At 33.8% G+C, this 23,897-nt stretch overlaps 1 protein-coding gene across 4 annotated transcripts in view; it reads left to right on the top strand.

The window, feature by feature from the left end:
* Positions 1-19,696, top strand: part of LOC123696509 (calmodulin-binding transcription activator 2) — a 166,425-nt gene extending 146,729 nt beyond the window's left edge. For 2 of the 4 annotated variants that reach the window (XM_045642714.1, XM_045642713.1), the window contains 15 exons: positions 39-1,067; positions 1,186-1,432; positions 1,722-1,945; positions 2,319-2,588; positions 3,011-3,201; positions 6,079-6,213; positions 6,340-6,434; positions 8,174-8,241; positions 8,602-8,747; positions 9,355-9,518; positions 10,600-10,736; positions 11,452-11,552; positions 12,466-12,540; positions 14,662-14,766; positions 14,995-19,696. In XM_045642714.1, the coding sequence (XP_045498670.1) occupies positions 39-1,067; positions 1,186-1,432; positions 1,722-1,945; positions 2,319-2,588; positions 3,011-3,201; positions 6,079-6,213; positions 6,340-6,434; positions 8,174-8,241; positions 8,602-8,747; positions 9,355-9,518; positions 10,600-10,736; positions 11,452-11,552; positions 12,466-12,540; positions 14,662-14,766; positions 14,995-15,073 (3,066 nt within the window). In that variant the 3' untranslated portion in view covers positions 15,074-19,696. Of the gene's footprint in view, positions 1-38; positions 1,068-1,185; positions 1,433-1,721; positions 1,946-2,318; positions 2,589-3,010; positions 3,202-6,078; positions 6,214-6,339; positions 6,435-6,873; positions 7,019-8,173; positions 8,242-8,601; positions 8,748-9,354; positions 9,519-10,599; positions 10,737-11,451; positions 11,553-12,465; positions 12,541-14,497; positions 14,523-14,661; positions 14,767-14,994 lie in introns of those variants that run through there. The other 2 variants (XM_045642715.1, XR_006752088.1) reach the window with 2 other exon arrangements.
* Positions 19,697-23,897: the final 4,201 nt, after the last annotated feature.

The raw sequence follows: 23,897 nt of genomic DNA, 5'->3' as shown, positions 1-23,897 counted from the left end.
TAACCAATACGGAACTTTGTATATTATTTAAAATTCAGGGAAAAATGTTTCAGACGGCGGAGACAGTAGAGGCCATAGTGGGCCAGTTGATGGAGAAACAACGAGCTGCACGTGCGGCAGCATTGGCGAGGCAGCTAGAGTGCGGTTGTCCTGATTCTACTTGCCAGGACTCACGAACATGCGCTCACCCGTTACGGCGCATTCAGGCATCGAAACCACCAGCGTCAGACCACCACGTGTCGTCAACAACTGGCCCATCACCGAGACCGATGGCCCAACCTCCCCGGCAGTATACAAGAGATCATAGAACGTCGACTCAGTCGTCGCCCCTCCTTCTATCTTTGGGACAAATTCAAGGCGGCGGAGGCTTGCTCATACTGAACGGAACAAGTAATGGAAATCAACAGCATTCCTCATTAGTGTCACCGCTATCGGTCACATCATTTGTCTGCGAAGAACCTAGGGACAGATATCGTCAGCAATACAAACCGACATTTGTTTTAAAAAGGGAAATCCCTGATAGTCAACCGACGTGTATAAATAAAACTGAAACATTCGAAGTAGAAACTCGCATAGAAGGGAAAGTGGATGTAGAAAGCTTTGATAGGAAAATAAAGGTAGAACCGAGAAGTCGAGGTCATATTATAGCAAGCGCACCGGCGACGCCATCTCGATATCCGGATCTATTAGAGCGATTAGAGAATAAGGTGCAGACAGAAAACTGTGATGATACGTTAGTTTTGTTAGGAACAGATGCGCATTTAGAAACTTCGAGTGGATTCTTCGACGAAACGTTGGAATTATCACACGAAGATATTCAGAAAACTTTATCAGCTAATATGCCGACGTGTGAATTAGATCGTAGTGTAGTGCGGTCTACTGAGACGGCAAATGTTATGGTATCTGGTATTGATACGATGGACTTTATAGAGAGTTGTGAGGCTGTAGCGTCACCCACGCATGTGGTTGACGATAATGTATTTGTCAATTTGGATGCTTTTGATATGTTAGGCGATTTTCCGGAGTTAGAAGTGCTTGATCCTAGTTCAATTTCCACAAATCCTATAGTGAGTATTATTTGTTTAAAATTAGATACGTTTATGAATCTTTTCTCAACCGAATTATATAAACCTTTGATGTATGAAAACGCAGTAAAAAAAATAATTTAATCTATTTATTTTTCAGTCTTTATGCAACAATAACTCGCCTCCAACTGAGGATAGTAATGAAAAAATGCAGACTGACTGCAACAACGAAGGAACCCTAAGTATTACCGATTATTGCCCTGAATGGGCGTACCCTGAGGGAGGAGTGAAGGTGCTAGTAGCTGGCCCCTGGACGGAGACATCTGATCAGTACACGGTGTTGTTCGACAACTTCCCTGTGCCATCGATTTTAGTGCAAAATGGTCTGCTACGATGTTATTGTCCAGGTAAATATTTAAAAATTGTATTGCTTAGAAAAAAGGAAGGTTAAAAACTATACAAGACGTTACAAAATGCGTCATGTCATGCCTTTTTACAGTTAAAAACTGTGTGAAAAAATGCCAGTTTTTTATTTTAAAAAATGCATAATTATTGCTCGGTGAACTAAGATTTCAATTATGTTAAGATTATTTATCAAACTAAGTATATATTTTTATTCTACAACTTTCTGTTCAATTAAAATCCCTTACTATATTTTCTTATTTTATTCTACAAGTATTATCATATTATTTTCAGCTCACGAAGCTGGTCTCGCCGCTTTACAAGTAGCCCGTGGGGGCCGAGTAGTATCCGATACCGTGGTGTTTGAGTATAAAGCGGGTCCAGCGCCCGCGCCGACATCACCGGCCTCTGCACCATTGCCTTCATTGGACTTGAGGCGGTTCTCGCTGTTGCAGCGCTTACAGCGGCTGCATGGACGACTGCAATTGAAGACCGAACCTATGGATGATAATAACCAGGTATTGTTATTGTATGCAAATGATTTGAAGCTTCCTGTTACGCTTAATGATTTTCGTTAAGGAAAATTTTGATTGTGGTGTTAATATATATATTTTTTGTCATTTAATATTTTTAAAAATCATTACGTAATCGTTTTTTTAGAAACAATTATTGCGTAAATCTTTAGTTTGTCGGGATTTCTTTCCTATATTATAAATATTGTTATAAATATCATAAATTTATCTAGAGCTTATAGTGAAAAAAATTTGTTGGATGAAAATAAAAAATAATGCAGTTATTTATGTGAAGATTGAACGTAAAAGTAATCACGACAAACTAGTTTGATTTGTTTTTTTTAAAGAGAAACTAATTTCATTTTAATCTCAATTACAGGTGGAGGACGTGCAATTGTACTCCAACCCAAAATTCGAAGACCGTCTAGTGACCTTCTGTCAGTCCCTTAGTGTGCGATCAGCTGGTACTTCAGAAGGATTCGCTACTGAGCCCAGTGAGGATGGCTCCACTATACTACATTTAGCAGCTGCGTTGGGCTATACTAAGTTAACCACAGCCTTGTTAAGATGGAGACAAGATGATAATAGCTTGGCGTTGGAGAAAGAAGTCAATTTGGGTGCACGGGACAGTGATAATTGTACGCCGTTGGTGAGTTTAAATGTATTAAATTAAACTTTACCCATTATTTTATTTATATTGACTTGAAGGTATAAAATTATTGTTTACGAAAATATTCAGATTTAGAAAAAAAAGTTTAAAGAATGTTCATGATGATGTCAGTATTGTATTATAAAAATACCAGTATAATATTATATGGTTGAATTACGTATCATATAATTTGAATAAATTGTCTTTACTTAGTTTTTTCTGTTGTTAGCTTTAACTATGGTAGGAAGCCTAGATGTTAATAATGATGGCGATGATGTTGATATTTTTACGCTAGATGTAAATCCTTCGTAACCACATTCGTAAGATAACAAATATCCTGTAATTTTTTTAAACTTATATAATAAGCATAATACATTCTTAACAATATACTTGTTTAATAATAACATGTTCATCACAAACAGATGGTAGCAAGCGCAGCCGGTCACGTAGACACAGCGGTTGTCCTAGCTCGGTGGAGCGCGGGCACGAGACGCGAGGCGGGCGCACGAGCGGCGTCCGCAGCCGCACGACGCGCGGGACATACGCATCTCGCGACACTGCTTGATAGGATCCACCCGCCCGCTGGTGATGCGGTTTTTCGGAGACCCTTCAGGTAATGTACACCAATATCTACACTAATATTATAAAGAGGAAAACTTTGTTTGTTTGTTTGATTGTAATGAATAGGCTCATGGGCGTAGCCACGGTGGGGCAGGGTGGGGCGCTTGCCCCACCCTGGCTCTGGCCTGGAAGGTACCTAACCAAATCTAAAAAATTAAATTATCTAACTACTGACTACAAAACTTAATATCCGCAAGAAAACTCACTTTCGAAAGTTTGCGCAAGATTGACCCGATGCGTAAACAAACGTAATCCTTTTGTTTTTCGTTTGTCTGTGTGAGTCACTATTCCTATGTGCAATTATTTACCTCTAATTTTACTGATTAACAAATTGTCATACGCCCAGCGCCTAAGCAGATCCATATAGCCACGATCGCAATCTTAACGGAAACTATCCACTTTAGGGCAAAAGTTATTGTCTTAGGTTGTATTATGGCTTTTTGTAGAAAGTAAAATTTTGCATCTTTTATATCCTGTAAACTCTTTTTGGAAAACTCACCGTTTACTATTTATCGCCCATTAAATGAATTGGTTTATCGTTTTTGGCTCTTAAAATATTGGATTAATCAATAAAATACATCTATCCATTTTTTAAGATCACATTATTCTCTACAACTTTTGTTAAAAAGTTTTTTTTCTAATGCCTACAATTTTAAAGTTTTGGATTACCTATGCATATTGCATACCATATAATGCTACAAATTCAAGAAACTAATTAAAAATTATGTACTGGTAGTTCTTCAAAATTAATAGTTAATTTCCTCACCTGCAATAGTACCTAATGGACTTTTTAAATATTTTATGTTAGGTATTGTATTTCGTAAAACTGAATAATATTGAGTACATATTATAATTTATATTATTTTATATTCGGATGCAAGAATAAAATAAAAGTAAACGAAAGGAGGATATTTAGAAAAATGTGTTATAAATTAATTTTTCTATAAAAAAAAATCAAAATTTTATCAAAAATCCACTTGCATTGGATATCTCTTTTTCGTCTTCATTACATCCGTAAAAAAAAAATTTTTAGGCCGCGTCACCCGCCGAGCGCCGGCCGCCGACAAACTCAAAAAGTATGGGCACTAGAAAAGTTTAAGTATTTAGTAGTTGAACAAAAGTTGTAGAGAATGAAGTGATCTTAAAAAATTGATAAATGCATTTTATTGATTAATCCAATATTTTAAAAGTTATTAGCCAAAACGATAAACCGGTTCATTAAATGGGCCATAAATCGTACACGGTAAGTTTTACAAAAAAGTTTACAGGGTATAAAAGATGCGAAATTTTACTTCCTATAAAAAAGGCAAAATAACTTTGGCTCTAAAGTGGATAGTCTCCGAAATATCGCCCAAAAATTTTTCTTTAAGATTGCGAGCGAAGCACCACCTGGATCTATCAGCAATTTGTGTTTTTATGGTCAGTAAGTGACCCTAAACTTTAAAACAAAAACGAAATTGCATCGGAAATTTAGTGCGAGGTTAAAATATGCTTTAATTACTGGGATATGTTTACCATTTAAAATGGTTTAATTTACCATTTATATAGACATGTTTATTTATTTCATGGTAAAAAGAAATTAATACATCACATTAATGTATCTATAGAAAGATAAACTATATAATATAGTAGCCAAACCATATTTTTAGGGTTCCAAACCACAAAAAGAAAAACCGGAACCCTTATAGGATCACTTTGTTGTCCGTCTGTCTGTCAAGACCATTTTTTTCTGAAACGCATGGAGGTATCATGCTGAAATTATGAAAAAATCAAACTACTAGTCAACCCAATCAAAAAGATACAGCCGTTTTTGCTGAAAATTTTCGACATCCGCAAGGATCGCAAGGAATCAAATCCTACAGGTTTCTTCGTGTACCCAGAATTTTGAAATTTTCAATGAAATAACGTCTTATAGCGCAGATAAAGGACGAAGTGCGAACCGTTTAGGTTTTGATTCCCTTGCAAATGTCAAAATATGTGAAAATTTGCAACATAAACGGCTGTATCTTTTTGATTGCGTTGGTATATAAGTTTGATTTTTTTTACAGCTTCAAGAGACGGTAGGTTTTAGTGTTCAATATTAATTTCAGCTTGATACCGCGACGCGTTCCTGAGAAAAAAATATTTTTAGATAGACAGACAGACGGACAACAAAGTGATCCAATATGAGCTTCGTTTTTTTTCTTTTAGAGGCTCGAAGCCCTAAAAATTAAACGGGATTATACCTCGGATAAAGTTGCTAGTTAAATTTTTTTTATTATTGTTGCCCCACCCTGAGCCCATGGCTAGCTACGCCCATGAATAGGCTCATAAACTACTGGACCGATTTTAAAAATTCTTTCACCATTCGAAAGCTACATTATCCACGAGTAATTAGGCTAGGTTTTATCCCGGAAATCCCACGGGAACGGGAACTATGCGGGTTTTTCTTTGAAAACGCGGGCGAAGCCGCAGGCGGAAAGCTAGTAATAAATAAAATATAACTATATGAATTATCTTATCACATCATTAGGTAGATAGATACTTTTCTTGCAAATACATTAAGTAATGATTTAATAAAAAAAAATTCTATCCATTTCATTTTTTTTTTGGTTGGAATGATTCATCTTTACTCAAATGCTATTTGAAAAAGCAATTGGTGTTTAGAAGGGAAAAAATTGTTATAGTTTTAAAAATCCCAGCTAGTAGGATTGCATAATATTGTTTTGTGATTCTCTCCGTTTAATTATTAAATACAATAATGTTTTTAAGAGTATTGGATTAATTTCTAAAACTTCCATCTAGTGTGCAGTGATTTCAATTTCATAATAATTCATCTCCTTTAAGTTATGAACTGTATAATATAATTCAATCTATCTTATATTTTCAGTTTATCGCAAAAGGGTAGAGCCGGGAGTTTGGAGAGCAACTTGGTGAAGCGACCGTCAATTGACAGCGGAATTAATATGGCCGACGCTTTCCGATCTAGTTCCGCTATAGATAAACATGATTCATCTTTTTTAAGGTCAATCATTTTTCTTTTATTTAAGTCAGTATTCTCTATGATATGAACAAATACAACTTTTATTTGTTGTTTGAGTTTATTAATTATTTTTTATTCACTTCTCAAGTTCCGATCTATATATTTCAGATGGGAACGGAGTATGTCTTTACCCTTAGATTCTGATACATCCGAAGACAGTCTTGGAGATATGAAAATAGGACGACGCATGGATCTAGCCCTATGTAAGTTAACAACAAATATTACCTCCCTCATAGAAAAGTTAGTTTTCATTTGCAAATGATTATTTACTTCATCGGCAAAACACCCTCCTTTGGGTATTTCAAAATTTTTCACCTAGCTCATATTATATTTCTTAAATTGGAAAGGTTTCAGCGTTGTCACTAAAAATGTCCCAGCGATGTTAAAGCGTTTGAATCGCTTAACTGTTCAAAAAAGTTCATCTCATCTAAAATTAAGGTAAAAGAGCGTACCGCTCGTCCTCACAATTTGTAGCGTAAGGTCTGAACGGCAAGCGACAAAGCGCGTCAGACAGACTTAGCCGGTAGAAAGGGTCGGGGGAAGTGAGGACGCTAGGGCCTAACGGCGCGCGACATAACGACCCCGCCAAGTCGAATGGTCGGGTAAAGTTAGATGTACACTAGAGGAGTGGTCTCGGTCCAGCCGCGCGACTGACAGTTGTCCGCCCGCGCAGGCGAGACAGCGCCGGAGAGCCCGTCGCCCCCCGCGCCCCCCGCGCGCCCCGCGCCGCTCTCGCCCTCGCCCCCGCCCGCGCCCCCGCCCGCGCCCCCGCCCGCGCCCGCTGCAGGTCAGTCCGCGAGCGCGGAACTGTATAGACAGTCTACACACGCCCTTAGCGTCACAGCTGCCCTAGCGCGCTGGGAATCGATCAGGCCCTGGAAGAAACGGTTCGATTGACCCGTTGCTATTGGGAGTCAGTGGTAATTCGGTTATGAAATAAAGAGAAAGACTGTTCTATACAGTTTCAAGTCGCAGCACCCCCTCCGCTCGACTTGTCTATCGATGTTGTGTATGTAGTAGTTGCATGGCCGCTCTGGCCTTCTTCTTCTAAACAACGTTGTCTGTGTATCTCTGTCTCTCTCTTGCCAGTGTAGCTCAGTCATAGCTATTGGTAGATTTGTAGTTTCTTCTGTATCTATCCAATATCGAGCGGAGATGTCCCGGTGTTGTTAGTAGTGACCTGTGAAAGTCGAGCCGATACATCTCACTATGGAGATAAAGGAATTAGTGAAACATAATAGGTTGGAAACAGTAATTTTCTTAAAAGTAAAATTATTGCTTCCAATTCTAACACAAATAATGCATGATAAGTATCGGTTCTACTTGTTCGATGTTGTCCATCGATGTCGCTTTCAATGGTTCGTAATGGTCTATTCACAGTCATTTAATTCAGACACGACAAAACGACGCCTAAACAGGAACAGAGTCAGCCATGACATAAGAACAGAATATCCTCAATACTTCACGACACTGCATGGTGGCTTGCATGAAGCGATATTATCTATAAAACGGCTTTTTATGTGTAGAATTTACGCTATTTGATTATTGGAAAGGTAAGTTCGCTTTCACTGTGGTTTTACAAGCACATTATGATCAATATTCGGTGTTGTGTACTTGGATGATAGTGTGATATTGATGTTTTATATTTAAGGAATTTATGTTAGCTTAAGATAGATTAAAAGACTATTATTTCAATTCTTTTGAATTTTGCAAAGGAAGATCACGTTAAACAGTTTTAATATTCTTTCAAAATGATACTATCGAATTTGTAATAACCATAACGGTAAATTTTCTCCCATCATAATGCTCGTTTCAATAATTTGCTAGATCGCACATCTTGATCATGTAATATTTTAAACAGCAAGGATACAGCCAGATTTAACATCATTGTTTGGATATTGCGTACTGCCGATGATTATTCCATTTTATTAACTAATTTCAGGGGAGCAGGATGACAGAGTGTTTACCTTAGCAGAACAGATAATAGCAGCGATGCCCGAGAGAATAAAGGTACGAAACAATATGGTATTGTTAAATGTGTGTTATTACCTGAACTGAATTTTGCTGAAATTGGCTGGAAAAATATGTTTATTGATTTATTTTTCGAAAATATTACGCTCTCAGATAAAAGATCTGTCATTTTTCTACGTTCTTACCTCGGATAGAAGTTGTTACATTAAATTGTTATTCGTTAAAATGTTTCTAGTAATTTTCATGAAGTTAAAAGAACAGATTCAAAGCCTTCAACAATCCCCAAGATTTATTAAGTGAATGAAAGCTAAACTGTCGTTTTGGTTTTATGCGTATGAAATTACCAATTTTATTACCTCGATTAATACCTCCAGGAAAATGTATTTTTGTTTTCCCCAGAACGAAAGCTCTACATTACTCTCCGGCTGCGAGCTGGACAGCGGCTCTGGTGGCGGTGATGACACGCTCATGGTGCCACTGCTAGATGACACCACTACCTTCAACACTGAGTTCAATTTTGAGTTCTGCGACAATACGTATAGGACGTAAGTTTGAATAACTGGTAGCAGTTAAAACTTTTATATCCAAAAAGTAAGCTCAGTATATGTGTGTGTTGGTATGTTATGTAGTTCATAGGTACATGTTATAAACACTAATTTGATGAAAAAATTGGCAAATAAAAAATGCAATTATAACAAATAGCAGAAAAAGTTAGATTGCTTTGACTTGGTAAATTAAGGGACTTGAAATAAATTCCCACCTCAACATAAAATTAATCGAAAGTGTGATGGTAAATTAAAATATCTCGTCTCGGGATGCCATATCAACATACTTGGCAATTTTTAACTTGTTTTTAATTCATAGTAGGCAATGCCTTGTGTGTGTACTCGCATTAGACTCCTGCTTATACACATACTAGCTTACCGCCCGCGGCTTCGCCCGCTTTCTCTAAAACGATTTGAGATTTAAACTATCCTAACTCTCAAATTGGATCGAATTGCACATGGTGTGCCAATTTTATAATAATATGTTGAGTGGTTTAGGAGTCCATTGAGGACAAACATTGTGACACGCGATTTATATATATTAAAATAACTCAATTATATGCTTCTATACGAATACTACTACTATACTTTTAAATCCATCTCCCAGTTACTGCGGCGGCTCGACCCCCTGCTCGTCGGGCTCGGTGTCCCCCGGCTCGGCGCTATCCCCCCCGCCCGCGTCACCGCTCTCAGCGCTGCCGTGCGCGCCCTCCGCCACGCTGCAGGAGTTCCTTAACACCACGACTCACTTCTCCAGCTTGACTCTTAACGGTGAGTTGTTTGGGCTCTATTTTAACTGATTCTGAAACTGATATTATATAATATGCGAATGTAACTTTCTCTGTCTGTCCGTCTTTACGCCTAATCTTTTCAGTTAACCACTGAATGGATTAGATTTAAATGTGATAAAAAGGTAGTATAAGACGTGAGAAAGGAAATAGAATAAGTTTTATCTCAGAAATCCTACGGATACGAGAACTATCCCGTTTTTTCTGTGACTACGCAGGCGAAGGGCGATTTGATGAATACCTACTTTATTATAATACTAGCTTCCGCCCGCGACTCCGTCCGCGCGGATGTCGGTCTTCGCATGGATGGTTTATTTCTCCATTTTGAGTAACTCTGACAATGACATCTTATAAATATCTATTGGACCCAAATACGGCTAAGCCTATAATAATACGCAACGTGTGTTCGCGGTTCTACAGAACAACGTCTATGGATAACTGAAAAATTAATATTAATTTTTTTCTACGTATTTTTCCAGGATAAAAAGTATCCTATTTTACGCCCAGGATAATAAGGTATAATTATACCAAGTTTCATCGAAATCGAACCGGTAGTTTTCACGTGATGTCTTCACATACAGACAGACAGACAGACAGACAGACAGACAAAAATTTTTTTAATCACATATTTGGGTTTGGTATCGATCCAGTAACACTCCCTGCTATTTATTTTTTCAATATTTTCAATGTACAGAATTGACCCTTCTACAGATTTATTATATGTATAGATACAAAATGGTTACAATAAAATAAAATAAATCTTTATTTCACCTTTTTGATTGTACAATATAATCCCTAGTACTTTTAACTATGTCACTGATCGAATGGGTTGCTTGGAAGAAATTGCTTATAGCAATAAAGCCGCCTTTTGACTAAATGATATGTCCTCCTATTAAGTAAAATTTGTATTTTCTGTTTGTGTGCAATAAAGTTTATAAATAAAAATAAATAAATATTAGATATGAGGCTCTGGCTCGGCATAGCCTGGGTTAAGAGATTTTAAATCTAGAAAGTACCTAAGGCTTAAAAAAACAACAAATTAGTAATAAAAACATTGACCACAGATCGCGAACAGCGCGAGGTGTACTCAGCGGCGATGACGATCCAGAAGGCGTACCGGCAGTACCGCGGGCGGCAGCTGCAGCGCCGCGCCGCCGCCGCCGCCATCACCATACAGAACTGCTACCGGCGGTATAAGCAGGTAACGTGTTATGTTGAATAGATTTTAATTAATAAACGAGGTGATTGTAGAAGATTTCATGTTGAATAGATTTTTAACCGACTTCAAAAAACAGGAGGAGGTTATCAATTCGGCTGGTATGTTTTTTTTATGTATGTACACAGATTACTCCAAGGTTTCTGAACGAATTTACGTGATTCTTTTTTGTTCGATGCGGGATGGTGTCGAATTGGTCACATGAAATTTTTATTCGGATAGGCCCAGTAGTTTTTATTTTATGAGCATTTTTGTCTGTATTTGTAAATGTTGCAAGTGCAAGTTTGAAGTCGGTTGTTTTTAACGCAGTTATCACTTGTAATAAACATAGCTTAGGTTGGTAGAAGTTTAAGCCTAAAGGTTTCGAAATAGTGCAAAATTGTTAGTAATTTGGACACTTTCCTCAAGAAGATATTGTGTGAAAGAACCAAAATTTTCAAAAGCTTGTGTCGCTGTCTAATCCTGAAGCCATTCATGGAAAGCATGTTTGATGAACATACGAAGGGGCGGGAGACTTACAGGTATGGAAAAGGGACTGATGATAATGTTACGCCAGATGCTTTTACTATATTATGTAGAATAAAACTGGGTATATAATATATTTTTTATAATAATGATCACATTTTAAAGGTAGAAAATAAAAAATGCTTTACCTTACAAATTTCCAGAACTATCGAACTAACACGTATACCTCTTCCAGTTCGCCTACTTGAAGCAAATGCACGCGGCCGCGACGGTGATCCAACGCGGATTCCGCTCGCACCGTCAGCGGCGGCTGCAGGCCAACAGCAATACTATTAAGTGAGATTATATTGTATTTATTTTAACACTAGCTTTCTGCCCGCGGCTTCGCCCGCGTTTTGAATGAAAACCCGCATAGTTCCCGTTCCGAGATAAAAAGTAGCCTATGTCCCTTTCTCGGGTAGCAAAATATCTCCATACCAAATTTCATGAAAATTGGTTCAGTAGTTTAGGCGTGATTGAGTAACAGACAGAGAGACAGAGTTACTTTCGCATTTATAATATTAGTATTGATATATTTATTTGTTAACAGGAACGTAACATAAGAGATTGATATTTCACTAGGTACAATTCTATTTCGAAGGCAAATACATTCTCTCTATATTTTACTCCTTTCATAATGAAAAAAATTATAACTATACAAAATCACTGCACACACAACTTTTTAAAGGAATAAAACTGTAAAATTATCTACTTTACATAAAAAGGAACAAAAATTATGCAACGGGCTTTATATTTAAACTAGTGGTCCGTCCCGGCTTCGCCCGTGGTACATATTTCGCAATAAAAGGTAGCCTATGTCCTTTCTCGGGTATCAAAATATCTCCGTACCAAATTTCATGCAAATTGGTTCAGTAGTTTAGGCGTGATTGAGTAACAGACAGACAGACAGACAGAGTTACTTTCGCATTTATAATATTAGTATGGATGAGAGATTTTCATTTCATTTTGTTGAATATCAATGATAAATATGTATCGATCTACTTATGCATTACGGCACAAAAACTAATTTTCTATTGGAATGTGAATGTTTTATCGTCATGAGAGTCATCGTCGTGAGAGTTGTTAAATGAGCTTATATAGTTGAGTATATAAAATATAGACACTTTAATTTCGTGTCAATGAGAGCTCACAATTAAATTAATTATTGTAAATTTGATATCTTTTTACAACTAACTAATTGGTTCTACAGAAAAACCTACTCACAACGACGACAGAACCAGGCAGCGAGAAAAATTCAACAATTCATGAGACAGACGAAAATTAAGTAAGTTTGAATATCTAATTTTTAGATTATTGGTGGGAAATGTATTAAAAAAGATTCGTGTGAAAAAGACAATTGTCCGTCTAAAGCACTTCGGGTACAATATTATTCATGACTGTATAAGGTGGACCTATTATTATAGTCGGAAATTAAAAAAATTGCATGAAGAGTAATCTTTAATTTTGTATACAATTTAGTTTTATTATTTGAAATTTTATTATTTGAAATAATTCATCTCCTTTGTGAACATACCTACCTATTTAAATATGACAAGAACAAATTTTAATGAACTGTTAAAGTTACTACTTATACAATAACTCCAAAAGGACTCCCTCTACTGAAATCGATTCAATGAAATATGTTATTCCTCTCAAATCTTCAAAACACATAACCTTTAAACTAAATGAAACAGTCATAACTTCGTTAGAACAATAATTACGCCAATTTAAACTTCAATACGAACGCGACCCTTGTCAATTAAGTCTATAACGTATCTATTTTATGTGTTATTGCGAACATTTGCCTTTAATTTATTTTCTTCAAAGGGTCGCCTAAATTGTTTACTAAAACTAATATCCTTCCTTTCCATGTGGGAAAGTGATAGCGCTAGAGAAGCTATATAGCGCTGTCCTTTTTCTACACTGGATGTAAAACTGTTTTATGGCAATCATAGTACGGGGGCTGAACCTCGTTATATAAGTAACCGAAATCCCAAAGCGTTTGGATATTGAATGTATGAAATATACGAATAATATTCCTTTGTGAGTTGATAAAGTGACATTAATGTAATACTGAGGGTTTACGTGGATTTTGTGTGATTCTTAGTTTATTTTCAGTTATTAGGATGTTATTTTTTTCGTATAAATCGAATCTATGTTGAGTTGTGATATATTTATAGTTGATTTCTAGCTTCGAATTTTTGCTTAAGTTTTATCCGGTTCTAACTAGCCCATGTAGGTATTTATTTTGGCTATATACACTACAGGGTGTAATCGTTAAGTGTGCACAGGCGATTATTCCGTAACTATTACAGATATCAAAAAACTGATATTGAAAATACACCTAATGAGTAAAATGACAATAATAACTTTTTAAAAATAAAACGAAAAATATCCAAAAATGTTACAAGAAACCTTTGAAAAACATCGTTTAAAATATTAGGTTTACTTGCATTCATCCAAATATCCCTCATCAATAATAACTAGAAAAAAAAACGAAAAAGTAATTTACGCGAGCGTAGTTATTAACAAACATAAATGATATAATATGCTCAATAATAATATATTCTTGTTATAAACAGACCATTTGTTTAACATTCAAGTGGTTATAAATTTATAAAGAATAGAAAAAATTCGATCACGAGGCGGGACTCGAATCCGCATCCTTCGCGCCATTCCCGCCTCGTGATCGAATTTTTTCTATTCTTTATAAATTTATATTTATAAAGCATTTGAATGCCATAAAACCTAAAATATAAATTCAAGTGGTTTACACAATGTCCAGCGTATCTCAGTTATATTATAATCTAAGAAAAGCAATTCCAATGCCTAGAAAACTTGCGAACTCCAGATTGATAAAAACTTTTCTCGTTAACTTGGTAAATCTTTGTACAATATTATATTGTCTTATCACTACAGAGTCGGCCCTTTATCAAAATAATTTCGACACAGTACTCTGTTTTATTTTATTTTAGGAGTTAGTTTAATCTTCCAAAGTTTTAGGGTCGTTTACATTTCTATTATACTTTGAGTTTCTCAATTCTACGCTTGTACTAAAGAGAATTGTTTCATTAATGTTTCTATAATTTAATTATTATTAGATATTATTTAGTACTTGTATTGTTACCCTAAAATTAGTGACGAATGTCACGCATATGGTAAGATGTTTCGTAATCTTCATTCATAAATTCTTAATATAAATATAAAAATATAAATACAATACAATTTTTGCATGCCGCCAGTACTTGGGAGGAGTTTTCGACAAACGTAAGTCATAGCAATCACTTCGCCTTGATTCTGTCTTAACAATTGAATGCTATAATCAAGGAAAATTTTAACAAGTATGACGTCATTATTAAAAAAGTACAAAGATTTTTTTTTAATATGTCCGATTTGCTTGGTACAGATTGCAGAGCGAACGAGCCGCAAACGCGAGGGCGGGCCGGCCGTCGCCGGCTGCCCCCCAAAGCTCGTCGCAGCACATCATCAGTACACCACCCACGCCTAATAGGTAACCTTAAAGATCCTTTAGCAATATTTCCTGTATCGGATAGTTCGAAAATTCTTGTGGTCCTTTTTACAGATTTATCAACATTGATATCTAGCATTTGACACAGTAATTTGAAGTTTAACTACAGTAACATTAGTCCATGGATAATTCGATTAAACAGTCATAGCTCTAAACAGTCATAGTTATTCTTGTAGATGTGGTGTTAATAATTATGTTTGTTTGTTTAAGGATCATTGATTATTTAGCGCCCGAATCACCCATGAACGCCGATGATGATTTGTTGATCGAGCTTTTGTTTAAAATGTGACCTGACACCGTGCTACGATTATTTACCGAAGATATTCATTATAACATCAACCGTTCTGAAGTCATACGTAAATGTAGGCGCTTTAAGGTTCTAATTTGAAAAGCAAAATTAGTTACTAACTGTGTCTATCTTGTTTATTAGTTCTAAGATTCTCTTTTTCCTTTCACTTCACATCCATTACTATTGCATCAAATTACTGATATAATTCCTCAAAACAGGTTTCTTCGAGTTGTGAATGAACTCAGGCCTTCAATAACTTTTAACGTTCGTTAAATGATTCTCCTTCCTCGGATTTTATTTGTACATTGTTTTTTTGATCTATTATTAATTTTTTATCATCTACTGTTTTTATTTTATTTTTAATGTGTTCGGAATTTGACTTGTTCAAGATATTTTCTTCTCTTTTACGTTGAAACTTCAGGTCATAGACAGGGTTATATTTAGTATAAATTTTATCGTATTTGTATTATATTTTCATAATATATTTTTGAGAAATTTGTTTAGAACATTTATTGGAATCATATTTTTGAAACTAAATTGGATATAAAATAATTCTCCTAGATCGCCGACGATATTTAAAATGATTTTTTGAAAATTCTTAGATTCATACGTTTTACGCCATTGCAAGATAATTAAAAATAATCTATTAACATTTTCGTTCCGTATATTTTAACGAAGTATATATTTTAAGTAAGTTTTGGACTTTTAATTTGTTTTCTAACAATGGTTTCCACGGTGGAGTTAAAGAGTGTAGGTTAAGTACAAATTCAAATTATTAAAGCCACTGTTCTTATAAAGTAGATGCACCTAGCGTATTATACAATAAACCCGACGAGCTGTGAGTATTTTGAGATTTTATCGTATTTAAGAAAAAAAGTTAGGTTTACTATTGGTCTAACGTTTACCGTAAAGGTTTCATTCCAGCCTAATAGGTTAATTCTCTTTAGTCGATGCAGGAAGCACATAGACGACGGGTACGGTACATTCCTTAGACGACGCGTTATTGTCTCAAAAATTGTTTTCTACATTTGTTTCTGTTTCATCTTTACCATTGTTAACTTTCTTAAATATTTCAATATATTATTGTTCGAAATTTTCAATTCCCCCACCCCTAGTTCCTACTCCAACAACTATTAAAATATTTAACTTAATATCGATAAAAATCGAAATTAGTTCATTAGATAGTTAACTTTGTTTTAGATTCCTTAATAAAGCTAAATGCCATACTAATCTAGCGTTCATGAAAAAATAAGGTTGTGCACCACTTAAATATAGAAATAACTACCTAAATATTCCCTTTTTCTGGATTCTCTGATATTTTAACGTAGTTATATAGATATTAGATTAAGATATTAGAAGTAATCATAGCTTAACATAGACGGCGTGCTGCCGTCGAGATATTTTCGATTCGTATTTTTATAAAGCAAAAGTTACGAATGACTAAGATTGCTTTGCTTGTGCAGGGCCGTGGATCAGATTTCTTCATTATTTCTTCCTTTACTGTATCTTCTTCTTTGTCTAATTTCTATTTATCTTCATAAATGATATACCTATTAAAAGGAAATTACATGGATATTGTGTTCACTTTCAAATAAACATTCTGAGATTATTTTACTGATAAATTTGTAAATCTTGCATTATTTTATTCGAGGAAAGAATATATTGGCCCGGAAATGTCGGACGTAAGAGGAAGATTTTTATATTATTAACGATTTCCATCAACGGTGTCGTATCGAAGGTTTGATAGGAGTTTTTGCTAAAATTTTTTGAATAAATTGTTCTCTCGACAATCTTTAAAATTTAATCGTAAGTAAGGGTAAGTGTATGAATGAGTTGGAAATCATTAATAATAATAGCGATTGTTAGATGAAATTTATGAATGTAAAACGACGAAGTTTGAGAATAACCGTCCAGTCGTGGCGGCTTTTGCGCCCTCTGGTGGCCATAAAGCGGAACCTTTCGAGCGAGATATGAAACATCTTCACTAGTGTCCCAGCGCCGGTTTGCCTGGGCACGCATCCGGGGGCGCGCGAATGTAACATGTACATTTTATATTTTTGGATTGCTAATTTTAAGATGCTATATTTATATATGTATACGTAGATGGCGGATACGTGGTCAGTATTTCGGAATGTATTTCGCCAAAATTTTGACTTATTGATTTCTCATAATATTCTCCTTTCGTTTCGAGGCAATAGGTCGTTTAGCTAGTGGTCATGTATATATTTTTGAATAGCGAGCACGATTGCTTTCGGAGCGCCAATGATAATATATTTTAAAGACGTAGTTAGTGGTATAAAATATTTTTAACAATAATCGAGAAAACTGAGAGCAATAATATTTTTGTGGTAAAATTACTCCGATTTATAGGAAGAGAGTATTTTAATATCCACACGATCGTCAGTTACAATTGAATTATATAGATTGCTTTTTAGTGCCACCGTATCTTATGCTCCATATTGTTTTTGTATTTTCGGTTAGTCGCAAATAATTAAATAGACTTGTATCAATAATTACTCCTTACAATATTGATATTATTTAAAGGATATGTTTCATTCACATGTCACACAAAATATATAATTTTTTGCTTTCAACAACAAATACATAGGATGTCAACACTGAACCTATACTAATTTCACTAATAGTCCTGTACTCCTACTACATGATTGAAAAACAAACAGCTTTACAGTTTGAAGACATTCCAGAAATATCTCTTTTAAAGCTCTCTCAAGCATGAGCTGACTCTACTACATAATAATTATAATAAATACAAGCTGGCTACTTCATTGTTTCGTATTTATGTTTTTTTGCGGAGCATTGGCTACGGAAAGCCTTAGTGATTGACCACAGCTAAAAGATAGTGCACTAGAAGTAGATATAGTTAGATAAATACTTATAGAAATGAAATAAAAAATGAAAAAATTTGAAATCTATACATAGAATTTAAATTAAAAATTTAACTACTTTTTATTATTATATTAATAAGAAGCTTGTTCACACATTTTAAAATCGTATCTAGTAATAGGTAAGTATAACGAATAGATTCGTGTTAAAAGGATTGGATTGAAAGCTAGTGATATTATTGTTGGGTTTTAGTTAATTTTTGGCTATCAATAATGTATATATCGGTCTAAATTTTGAGTGTTTTTACTACATTTATCTTTTATTGTACTTCGAATGGATTGGTCAACGAAATTGTAAAAATTCTCAAAATTTATCAACCATATTTTGCGCCAGAGGCGACTAATTTTAACTATTGTGATAAAATTGCAAAAGCGATGATTTTGTGAATGACTATTGAGTTTATTTGGGTAGTTGCTGTTTTTTATGTAACGTGCCATTTGGATTGTTGAGTTTTAGTATTAAAATATTTATAGCTTGTTTTTATACAGGTTGATATTTTGTGTTCATTTAAGTATTTATTTTTAACCATAGACGTGAGATTTGTTTAAATTTACGTTAATATTTTTTTTCTATGCAATGGAACTTATTTTTAAAATACAAAAAAACCCTTGATTATGGTCAGATTTATTTGAACAAAATATCAATCTGGTTTAGACGCCTGCCTAATATATAATATTGCATATCAAGTAGATATTACGAAATTAATTTCTCTAGCAATATAGGTTTCGTTTTGGAATCGCTAGTCGTAGGCATTATATAATTGTTTGCTTAATTTTATATTATAGGCGTATAATTTTTACTGATACCAAGTATTAGAATAATTAGATTAGATTCATAATTGTTTCTTTCGACTTTGCGTATAGTTGCTTAAAATTTACGTAACTTATTTGATAGCGAATTTACTATGTTTTTTTATATGTATATAAAATTGTATGCATTGTAATCATTGTTATTAAGTTTCAATATATTATAGAGAGTGTAAAAAGTTGTTATGTACTGCCAGTATCAAGTATTTAACACCAAATGGAGAAGGATGAATGCGTGGTTTGTGAGGTATCCAGTGCATCTTACGCCTGAAAGTTGTTATATTTTGTTATTTTTTTCTTGTTAATTGTTATAGTCTTTTTATTTTATTGTTTTTATAGCGTTAGTTTTCACTTTGTTTTTAACTGCGACTTAGATAAACTTTTAAAAAGATTTGACGTTTTTAGCTTTATCATAGCGTTGTAAATGTTATTGTTTTTTTGTGTTTGCAATCGCTTGTTGATATTGTTTTGAATAATATGAAGTATTTGTAAAATAAACTTATATGTATTGTATTGTTATAACTATTTTGCCTTTAAGTGCAATATTGTTCAGTGCATTTTTAACTTATTCTTATTACGTATTCCTTTTTTATTCAGTTACAGTTGGAAAGTTTTGGATTTAGCCGTAACTATTAATCGATAATAGAATATTTAAAAATGCAATAAAAATAATAAAACTGCATGAAAGGAAAATGAAAATGTTTATAGATCATAAAGGTTGTAATTCATGCGAAATAGCATTTTAGTGAAAACATGAAAATATTATTATAGAAAAGTGCCACAGAAATAATTTTATTTAGCTCTAGTTTGAAACTACTAGTCATGTGTTTGTTTTATATATGTTATTATTGTATTGTTTATATTATGTTTATCGAATTCTTTTGGGCTTACGCTGGTTGCAGAGCTTGCCCGACCATCAGTGCGTACGTCAGTCGCGTTTGTCATATGTATGGAAATTCATAAAACCGTTCATAGCTAGACCGACCATACGCACGCGTATTGTCATGCGCATTGCGCATAGTCATACAATTGTTGATGCGTATCGTCAGGACCGACGGTACGCACTGACGGTCGGTCAAGCTCTGAAACCAGCCTTAAGAAATGAAATTTGCTGGATACTGTGTATTTTGAAATGAAAAATAATCTTCCTTTGTAATTATTATAATCTATAAACACTACAAATTGTGATTCAAAGCAAATTAAATAATACTGCTGATTAAATTCTGTTGTTTTATTCCATATCCTTACTCCTTAGATATAGTCCAAATCCCAATGTAATCCCAGTTCCTCTAAAACATGTAGTTAATATACCTTACGAACAATTTAAGAAGTCAAATAGTTATTTACTCGACAAGGCTTTTACAGTTTTTCTCAACACATTTATTCATTCTACTTATTATACTACAAAACAGATAAAAAGAAACATTTTCATAAATTACAATATAATTCATTAACAACCTAATAGAAGTGAACACGATTATAAATACGCAATAATTGTAGAAGTTAAAGTTATAATAACATAGCTCTGTACACTTGTAAGTTAGTACATATAAGCACAAATTACTAAATAGTTACTACGAAGTGTGAAAAAATCCCGTAGCACATCACGTGTGCGTAGCATAACACGTAGCCGTAGCACGTAGCTGCGTAGCGTAGCAATTTCGTAGTACATTTATCTTAATTTATTGTAAGCCTGGCGAGTGACGACCCGCATTGGTCGGTCTTCACTGAGGATTAAATCGTGATATAGGTAACCACATTGTTGAGTCAGTCTGGATATATTATATTCATTAAAGCCTTCGATAGACAATAGACAATAGACAAACATTTATTCACAAAAATAACACATTATTACAACAGCTGACAATCACAATAATTAAACATAGAAAAAATACAAATAAAAAACACGAAACACATATGACAATTTTATACATAATAAATAAATAAATAAATAGGTTGCTAATATGTGTTATGTCTGTGAAAGGGTCCTGGCTCAGCATATGTCATGAGTCGACTGACTCATGACGCTGTTGATTCTGCCAGAACCCAGAAGGCAGATGGAACCAAAAAAAGGAAAAAAAAGGAAAAAACTAACCAGAAATAAATAAAAAAATTATTTAATAGGCAATATAAATAGATATAATATAATATTATAAATTAATATAGTATTATTTACAAAGATAAAATGCAGGGATGAAAGAAAGTTGGTATATACATACACATACATACGTGTGAAGAAACAGGTCACAAGAAAAACACAAGAAGATCAGGACAGAAGAGTAAATAAAATAATAATGTTTATACAAGTACAATATGGAATGAATAATAAGAGGGATACAAAGAAAGATACAGTGTGGCTTACGGGGGAAGAAGCTGAAGCGACATGAGATACTTTTTGTATGCACGTCGGAAGCTAAATTTAGTCTGCTGCGATATTTAAAGGCTTTTAAATTAGCCAAAAATGTCTATCAAAATGCGATTGTTTTAATGATACTGTTTATTTAAAAAAGGATCAGGAATGAAAACAATATATTATAATTAAAACATTTATTTCCTATAAAATTTACAAATATACAAAATAATTTACAAATTATCACTGTCGTTTACTAACTAAATTAAGGTTTAGGCGGTGGCATGGGTGAGATTCTGTACGGAGGCTGCATAACGTAAGGTAATTGAACAACTTTTGGCGAGTACTGTATGCTCCCTGCGAAGCCGTAGTGCACTTGACTTGGACCGTAGGTACGGTGGGCGACTTGAGTGTAGCCTTGCTTTGGAGTAAGTGATGTTTTGGTAAAATATTTTTCATGAGCATCCAGCCACCGTTGAACCTGAAAATAAATAGAATTATTAAAACATACATTGAAAGTAAGCTGTAAGTAAGTAAGCGGATTGATATTACTAAGATAAATACATAATAAGAAAACAATGGACTCTACATAGATAAACAACAATTACTCTTTTTTGAGATCAGATACAAGTATAAGAATAGTTTTAATAAATGACTACTTAATATTAATATGAACATGTAGTAGAAATGGACATGTTTTTGTATGAAAATTTTACTTACAAATTCACAACGGCAAGATGGAGTATTTTCTGAAGCACAGTTCATTTTAAAATTATTTAAATAAAAAAATTATGATAATTGTTGACACTATGAGGTATGATACTGGAATGAATTTAATTTTCAAAATCATAGCTTTAAATATAAGATCACTAATTAGGTGTTGTTGTGTTTTTTTTATTTATCAATTTACTAATTACTATACTATAACAGTCATAATACCGGTAAAGAAAACAATATCATTTGTTATTAGTTAATTATGAAAAAGAGTTAACTAATTAGCAAAACACATTTAGTACACAATTTAAGAATTATATTAAAATTATCAATAACATATTCGACCATTACGTAATTAGATTATTATTATTAAGTATGTCACTCTTTGTAACAATAAATCAATTACTTAAGAGTTGATTATAATAATTAGTTGTAGCAAAATAGTTTTTTTTAAACTAATTTCGCTATATTTATAATAAAATAGCTAATAAAGAAAGTCTTATAAGTAGTAGTAATAACACCACAAAAACCTCAAAAAAGGCTAAACGGATTTTCTCTGAATATTTTTTAATTTCGGACCAATGGTTGTGGATTGGGAATGTATAATAGATTGTATCCTTCTATGTATGTATTTATATGTTCTTAGTATGTTTATTTTATTTAATATAATCGTTATATCTATACCAATATCTGTTATTTATATTATATTGTTATTTTTATTATCTTTTTAGAACTGTAAGAATGTTTTTTTTTGGTTGGTATTTGTATTTACATGTATAGTGAGCCTCGGAAATAAAAACATACGGGCAGACTGAAAATCAGCGCTGCTCAGGCGTTAAAGCCCGACAGCACGGCTGAGTCTGACCCGATTGCCATGTAACTACTTAGTGTATGTTTTTTTTAGTAATATAAGTAGTTGTTAAGTGTGTGGCAATAAATATTTTTTTCTTTCTTCTTTCTATATAACTCCTAACAAAGATAAAATCAAATCATTTCTTCCTATAAGATTCCTTAATAAAAATACACTATTTTCCTAACTATTTCATTGTCTCTACCTTGTTATCGAGGTCTCCTAAATTGTTAAAGTGGGCACCCTTTAGTTGGGAGCTTGAGGAAATATAAAATGTGAGAAAGTCATGACGAAATGTCTTGTCTCCATAATATGTTATCTTTTTTGTTTGCCTTAAGTTGTAGGAGATAGCGGTTCGGACGTATTACAATAAAATCTTAGTTGAGATTTTCCATTTGAAATGAAGTTTTAACAGTTTACTTATAATTTCAACTCAATAACTACCATGATTAAAATCAAAATTTATGAGAATGCCTTTTTCATGTGTACCTGGTAGTTTAAAATTTAAAAACATAATTCCTTATAAGTAATAATTAGATACTATCATAATACCTAAAACACAAATTGTTTGTTTATTGTTGTCTTATTCATATTTATATCTTAACGTAATAAATATATTATAGCTAAGCATTTGTAGAGTATACAGGCGACTGAATTACGGAAGATTGTTTATGTTTGTTATTTATATGAGCTTAGGTTCAAATATGTTCAACAAAAGGAATTATTCTAATGTTTCGGTCTTTAAGGTGACTAGTAGCAAAACGCGAGTTTGCTGCTAAATGATAATGCTTTAAAGTATATGATTAACTGCAGTAAAAAATCTAAGATAAATATATGATATTCTTCAGGAGATAAGCTATCTAGATAGTGTGTTGAAAACACAATACAACTTATTTTTCTCGATAGAAAAAAATCACAAAGGTACCTCTAAAAAAATCTTTTGATGCTTAAAAACCATACTAAACTACATGCAATCATTCTGTTTTTTCGGCAAATAATTCTACAAGCACCATACTAAGATAAATACTGTGTTATTTTTTTAGTCAAATCAATAGATTTCGTGTAAATCGCAAATTCTTATTCCCAAACCAAAAACGTACGCATGTGTGCGTGAACGCCTGTGTACCGACACTACCGGCCGAGGCCCGTTCGTAATGATTCGAGTATGGCGTCGGGCTGCAGCTGTGGCGCGGCGTGTGT

The sequence above is a fragment of the Colias croceus genome, chromosome 12, assembly GCF_905220415.1.
Source record: "Colias croceus chromosome 12, ilColCroc2.1".
NCBI lineage: Eukaryota > Metazoa > Arthropoda > Insecta > Lepidoptera > Pieridae > Colias > Colias croceus.
This window is presented reverse-complemented; position numbering and strand designations above follow the sequence as displayed.